Source organism: Hetaerina americana, unplaced genomic scaffold (assembly GCF_022747635.1).
Source record: "Hetaerina americana unplaced genomic scaffold, ioHetAmer1.1.p SCAF_1, whole genome shotgun sequence".
Taxonomy (NCBI): domain Eukaryota; kingdom Metazoa; phylum Arthropoda; class Insecta; order Odonata; family Calopterygidae; genus Hetaerina; species Hetaerina americana.
The window spans coordinates 81,059,232-81,066,796 of NW_027286069.1; the positions used below are offsets into that span (position 1 = coordinate 81,059,232).

The 7,565-nt window shown below is 40.4% G+C and overlaps 1 protein-coding gene across 1 annotated transcript; it reads left to right on the top strand.

Annotated features, from left to right (window-relative positions):
* The first annotated feature begins 495 nt into the window (after positions 1–495).
* Positions 496–4,289, top strand: LOC139686275 (larval cuticle protein 2-like). The gene is made up of 2 exons (XM_071583427.1): positions 496–671; positions 3,514–4,289. The coding sequence occupies exons 1-2, from the start codon at positions 660–662 to the stop codon at positions 4,144–4,146; spliced, it is 645 nt and encodes a 214-aa protein (XP_071439528.1). The 5' UTR covers positions 496–659; the 3' UTR covers positions 4,147–4,289.
* Positions 4,290–7,565: the final 3,276 nt, after the last annotated feature.

A 7,565-nucleotide genomic window follows, 5' to 3' on the forward strand; every position in this document is an offset into this window, starting at 1 on the left:
CTCTAGAATGGAAAATAAAAGTAACTCGTCCGAACGAAAGCGAAAGGAATGTGAATACCCCGTCGGAATTGAGGCATCCAATCCGCCAAGCGCCTGGAGACTTCAACGCCCGCCGACGTCATCCTCGGATTTCGCGAGAAAGAACAGATAAGGCGAAATTTTTTTTTCCTCTCAGCCGCCGCGACCACCTTCACCTCAGGGCTACCGCGTCGCCGAAATCCCTCAGGTTGGCCACGCCCTATACGCTCGTACGGGTCTCATCGTCCCGCGTCTAGCCCTCCTCCTCCGCCACATCTCCGGAGGCTCCCTCGGCACACAAGTAGCCCGGCCGGCATGACCTTGCCCCACACGCCGTAATATACACGCCCTCTCTCAAGGCAACCTGGTCCCCTCGCCCTCCTACCCCTCCCCATTCCAACGTCCCACCTTTTCATCCATCCATCCATCTCCCTCTCTCCACCGGACCACCGCCCCTCTTCCTCCCCCTCCCCTACTTCCCACCGGACCGGATGGCTTCGAGCGTCCCTGCGCCCATGCGTCAGCTACGAGTATAAATTCTCTGGGGTAGAAGGTGATTGTTACACTTTCAGCTCCGATCTCTAACCAGCGCGTTCTCGCACTTTTTGGAGGCGCCCGGTACCAGCAATCAACAAACCATCATGTACAAGTCTGTAAGTAAAAAATTGAATTTTAATCTAAATTTCATTCACTGATAGATCCTTGCTTTGGGAACGAAAACCCTTAGTTTAGAATGGCTGTCAATATTTCCTCCAAGATACCTCGCCTAAAATGCTCACTTTTTCCGTCATGTTGAAATTGAATGTGAATTTCTGAAAATTTTCCATTAAACTGTTAGACTTTAAGAATTTTAGCTTCACTGATGTATAATCGCTGGCTTCTTTCGTATCTCCTAGAATATTAAGTTTCTTCAGTTCCTTTCGAAATTCCAAGACGATTGCACATTACCTTTAGCTCTTTTCCTAAGATTTTTTTCTTCTTTGTCTAAAACCCTTAAATGTTTGTTAAAGAAGTTGAGGAAATGGCTAACTTCAATTCCAATGTTTTACAATATTAATCATTTTAACTTTTTGCAACGTGAAAAACTAAGTTTTGGAGTAAGTATATTTATCGTTTAATTAAATTTCGAAGGGTTAAAAAAAACCATCGTACAACTAAACCGCAATCGTAAGGTAACCGCACAATCCAATCAATCCCAAAATTATATATTGACCATTTAGCACCATGCAAAATCTTTAAATTAAACATTTAGTTTTTAATGTAGAGCGTTGAAATTGAAACGAAAATAAACATTTTAATTAAAAATATTATATTGGTATTTTTGATTGCTGCATATTTTAAGCTGAATTACCCTCGTCATTTAAAATATATCACTTTTCTTGCGATTCTCTAGTTTCCCAATGAGAAAAGTAGAAAAAAATGTTTTGGTAAAATATTATCTTCGAGTCCGGTTAGGGGTACCACTATGTTCAATTAGTAACCAAAAACATTATTTTTACAAAGTTTTAACATGCCATCTTTTGCGGTACACGTCTTAGGTATAATAGTCTAAACCCCAAGTTGGTGATAAAACGAGTGTTTCCAAGAGCACATCATTTTCTTATTGCATATCTGAAAACTTTCGAGCATCGCTGCTATGACCTTCGTGAGTTCAACATGAGATTGAGTCTCGAGAATCGGGTACAACAAGGTCTTCACCGTGGTGAAAGGAACGGAAGACTCAAGAGTTTGGGTAGGGTGGGGGGGGGGATTGCATCCACACAAACCAAGGCGATGACTCGTGAAAAGCAAAAGGCCCCAAATGGAATATGCTCATTTGCATGCTTTTTGTTAACGAAATTCTTCTCGAACCTGGTAATCACACGGCCAAGATTTGTTCACATGTTACGTTCCTTTTTAGAGACGTGTTATCTTTCTTTCAATATTTTTATTTGGAAGAGCATCCTTGCGGAAAACTCAAATTGGAAGTTCTAAATGGTGAATTCTCATTGGGGTTTTGCATAAAGTGCGATCATTTATTTCTTGCATTCACCCTGATTTTTATACCTTACGATTTAACCATTTTTATTTTAAATCGATCAAGTTTCCCACCCGTTCCTTTTCTTGCTCTGGCTAAAAATGATTAGATTTGGCACAATACGGAGCGTTTCAAAATAAAAATATGTCATCTGTGGCGTTAAATATTCATATGTTCGCTCTCACTTTTTTCATTTCCTCGTTCTCTTCCTCGCTACATGAGCAACGGCTTTCCACGTTTCCCGAACAAATTCCTACGCTTTGCCCTGGCGAAAATAATTGAGGTGGGGGTAATCAGCGACTCATTTTCCTTAATGTCGCCACTTTCAAATGGTATCCTTCACTATCGGCCTTCATCTTTGGGAGAGAAATAGTTCCAGCAATTCCTCAAGGGTCCTCTTTTGTTTTCTCGCCCGCATGTTTTCTCCGCCAATCCGCCCATCGTGACCCGCTCGGTAATTGATATTCCGACAACGTCGTAATTTCTTCCGTTCTAAATCGCTCCCTTTCTTTCCCTCTGTCGTTCTCTTTTAACCCCCTCCGCCCCCTCTCGAGGTGAATTACTCTCACTGCATTCCGCATGCGTCGGCGCCGAACATTTCACAGCAGAGATCGCTTAATCTCTCCTACTCCCCTTTCGGCCTTGGCCATAGTTCCTATTTAGGACTAAGAACATCCTCCTTTCCGAGAAAAGCACCCCTGGGATGACCACGGGTGATTTTTCGCTGCACACCTGCGGGAGGAAGACTCCACCCCCTCCCCCATCCTGTGCTCACGCGTAACCCCAAGTCATCAGTATTTCCCTCACGAAACCAAACTCCACCGTCAAAACTACCCCTCCCATTTTATCCTGAAATAGATTCCGACTTTTACCAGAACAGGACTATGTTCGAGAATCCACGCTTTAGAGCGAATGGAAGCGGTTTCTTTCCTTCTCCACACAGCTTGTCTTCCCGCATCACAATGTCAGACCCTCGAACCATCGGGAAGGGAATTGATCTTTGTAATTTGAAACACACAATTAAGAAATGACCTGCTTATCTGAAAACAAATTAATCTTGAAAAAATAGTTATGGAATTCAGAAGTCAGTGAGTGGGTAGATTATGAAATTATGACACTCCAATGTAATTCAAATGCTTCATTTCGGCTGTTTCTTGTAATTTCGTCTGTTACTCCAGAATATCAAAAAAAAAAACGTGTTACTTTCGACGACTTTTCCATTTTCCCAAGTGGATGAAACAGAAATTTCATGATAAACCCGTGTTAAAATATCAAAAACAATATAATTAGAAATGAAAATGATTACCATCCTGACGTATTTAACAGGCAAAAAATGTTGGATCAACACAAAATACGCAAACTATCCCCCTCCTAATATATATGAAGTGATTCATCGGTAGATAACGATGTGAGCAAGATAATTCCCACCTTTTTTCTTCCCTTTTTGTCTCACGAGTGCAATTTTCTTTCTTTTGTAGCTACTTCTTGTGGCGGTTTTGTCCGTAGGCGTCGCTTTGGCGCAGTACAACAATAACCCCCAACGCGGCTACGGGCGCGATGCGGCCATCTTGAGTGAGGCGCGCTACCAGGCCGGAGACGGAGCTTTCGGCGCCGCTTACCTCCAGGAGGACGGCGTCGAATTCAAGGAGGAGACGGACGCCGACGGCAACCGCAAAGGATCTTACAGTTATGTGGACCCCGAGGGAAACCGCCGCACCGTGCATTACACCGCCGGAAAGAACGGTTTCATCGCCTCCGGTGATCACCTCCCCAGGGCCCCTCCCGCACCCTTGCCCGTGGCCCCCAAGCCCCAGTACCAGCCCCAGCCCCAGTACAACCCCGCCCCCCAGCCTCAGTACCAATCCCAGTACCAGCCCCAGCCCCAATACAACCCCGCCCCCCAACCCCAGTACCAGCCAGCACCAGTGCCCCAGCAGTACAACACCCAAACCCAGCACTACGCCTCTCCCCCCGCTCCCCAGAGGTACAACGCTCAGCCCCAGTACAACCAGGTCAGCACCACCCCCGCCCCTCACCGCTTCTACCCCCCTGGTAAGCTGAACCTCAACAGGACACCCGGCGGCTACAGCTACACCTTCAGCAAGGACTAAGATGAGAGTCTCGATTCATTTTCTTTATCCAATACTCCTCTTGATCGTCAGATCAAGGTCAAGAAAGTTCTTTGCTTATTGTTAAGCAAGTCTTATGTAATTTATGTGTTTATAAATAAACTGTCTCGATCTCTCTTTTTTGCGGGAAAAATGTCCTCTTCTTTCTTACCTACCTTTCCTCATATGGCGTTCCAATTACGGTAGCATCGATTGCATTAGAATGGGTGTTTGATGTATAAAATCCTAATTTCTTTCTACTACAGCGGCACGTGGAGAATTACGCCCTAGTGGGTTTTCCCATGCGCCTAAAAATAAAGAACTACTCAATCACCCGATAAGTCGAAGGCTCAATTTCCACTTTGAGGTTGATTTGTCACGAATACAACAGATCTTCTGAGTTCCTTTTACGGTATGAAATGACATCAGCACACATCGCTGCTATCTAGAATTCATATGAGGTTTGTAGAGCGAACAGAATTATTTTTCTCCGCGATTGTAATTGATTGAATATTAATTCTCAATTCGGCAAATTATTACCTCTTCCGAGTAAAATAGAGACGCAAATAGAAATTACGTCTCATTAGTCAGCGAATTTTTTCCTCCCGTTGTCTGAATGTGACATGAGGATTTTTTCAGGACAATTAGTTTTATCTTCAGTTCGAAAATCATTATTATAATATCATCTTAAATTCGGAAATGATTTTATTATGTTTTTGATTCTGCCGACTCGAGAAATACTCGTTTTCGGACAATACCTCCATTTCGACATTTATCATAAATAGTTTTATAATCTTACGCTGGTTAATGTATAATAATATCTTCTAAACATGTATGAATTCTTACTGCAGTACAATTTGTGAGTGCACGGCGTAGGGTAGTCGTGTCACCGACCAAGAAGGAAAATTTGCGATTCGATATGAAAGTTTGGAACCAGTTTAAAATTCTTAATTAGTTGTTCCTACCGAGATGCGCATTTTTTCCGTCCCTGAAACTTTTCCAAGAAAAGAGCTACGTGAAATAGATAAAAGCTTTAACCTTTCATCATTTTTATTTCTTATTTACTGGAAACAATTGTCTCGGTGTTGTATACAAAACGAGGTTGCCAAGAAAATCGGTCATTTTGTTCCAAATATCAGAATTCTTACAAAATATAAATAAAATACCAAAATATTCCATGATATTAGTTGCGGACACCCTTGATACCCCCATGCTGGTGATCTTCATAGAGGATAGGTAAATTTGCAAAAAAAAGACGAGGAATTTATCCTATACGAGGGACTCCATTTAGAAAAATACTTTAGTTTTTGCTGATATTGGCCCATTAAAACGAAAATGCTGAAGAAATAGCCATTATTTAAGGAATTTATCATGGATTAAAATTCGCCATGCGTTTAATAGCATTAAAGTTCAAAAACCACTGTGGTTAGATCTTCAAGCAAACCTATAACGAAAAATGTAGGATATTTGATAAGAAGTAATGAAGTCCAATGCGGGAAGGACAAATATTTTTAACTGCATGGTCGAAAATGCTGGCGGGAAAAGTCGTTTAAAGAGAGTTTGGCTGTGAATATATGCGCAAACAGAAGGTTCAAATATACTTAGGTCGAAGGTCATAAAAATTTACCCTGGCATACTATAAGTTCAGAAACCTATGATTTTACTGTTTATGAGTCCTCATTTAAGAAATTCGCAGAACTTCAGAGTGTTTGGCATCATAATTTCAATTACTTTAATTTTTTTATTTTTCGATAGTTGTGTATTTAGTAAGGAAATATACAGATTTTTTACAGATTATACTCAAATTTTAAATTAAATTTATTCAATTTTTTATCAAACCTTCGATTTGATTAAAATTGATTGGTTTGTATCAGTTCATATGATTCAATTCATTGGTTTGTATCAGTTATTGGAATGGCAATTAATGGAATGCGAGCAAAGAGTTCGAACATTTAAGAAAATTACTGCGCGAAAACTTCAAACAAAAGAGGATCAAAAGTGGACCAGTGGTATTTTTCAAGCACCGTATTATGTTTACCACCTATTATCTTGCCACACAAATCACCTAATTCGACGTGTGGGCCTTTCATTTATATGTAAACCTGTTGGGGAAGATCGCTTCGCGGGTTAAATGCGCCAACTCAGAGGAGTAGCCTGCGAAACTATTTCTTCTTTTTTCATTAAGGACTCCGAAAATTCTGCTAAACCTCAATGGGCCAATTTAATATTAGGTCGAGTTAATTCGTACATCATTTATCCTTTACTTTTTCACGCAAATATTTTCCTGTTAAACCTTAGATGATATTCCTGTATTTCATAACTTTGTTCAACTAATTTTGGGACGTTGAAAAATAGGAATTTTCTGTATTCTCAGGATTCTAATATTCTAATGGAATGTTTTCAGCATGAAAAGTTCCTTCAATTTCTCTGCTGGTACGGTTCAACAATAAATATTCGTCACCTATAAATGTCGGTCAACTAGGAAGGCATATTAATACTTCATATCCGAACTGCTTAATAGCCTCCCATTATTTACTATTATCATCTTTTAAACTAATAAATAAAGAGGAAGAACTACAAATTTTTTATTACAATGGTTATTCAAACTGTAGTATTCGCGATTTTATAACTATTATATACTGCGTCTCTCAGAACTATTATTATTTTTCGATTGAGGAATTTGAATAAATCATTTAAGGACGATTAATAATTGGTGCGGACAACTTGATAGGGCGGAGTGTATCGTCGGCATTTCAGAGTCCCAGGCTTCAATATCGGAGGTATCTCGAAGTGATTTTCTTGATCCTGGGAAACCTCTATCAGTACAAAGGAGAGCATTGGTTCCTCTCCCCGAATATACTAAATTCACAGACTACACTCTGCGCTAAATGCTTAGCATGATGTGAGCTTAGTGAACTCCACCCACACCATACACAATATAGTCAAGGCACTTGAATTTAGGTTCCACTAGCAATTGCTACAAAAGAGTTCTTACTAATTTCAATTAAATTCAATATTTAAGCGCGGGGCTGACATTAACTGATCAGAAGATTTCATGAATATCATTTGAAAAATGCGAATATACCGCGGCGTAGGGTATGAATCATTGCTCAGGCTACGAAGTTTACTATGGCAGCCTGATATGGCGCTACTGTCCAATGAATAAGTCGGATTTCTCATTTCAATGTTACCAATAGACTCCCAATGAAAGTAAATGAAACTTCGCATTGAGACAGCAGTACCAGTTGTATCACAATGAATGAATGAAAATTCTATGTATAAACTGCTGGATCCTTGTCGGAAAAATCTTGCATTAAAATCAACGCTGAATTATATATTAGCATAAAGATGCTCTATTCCAAAATCCTCGATAATCTTGCTTGAAGGAATTGAGCTTACATTAATTCGGGGATTTCCATTTA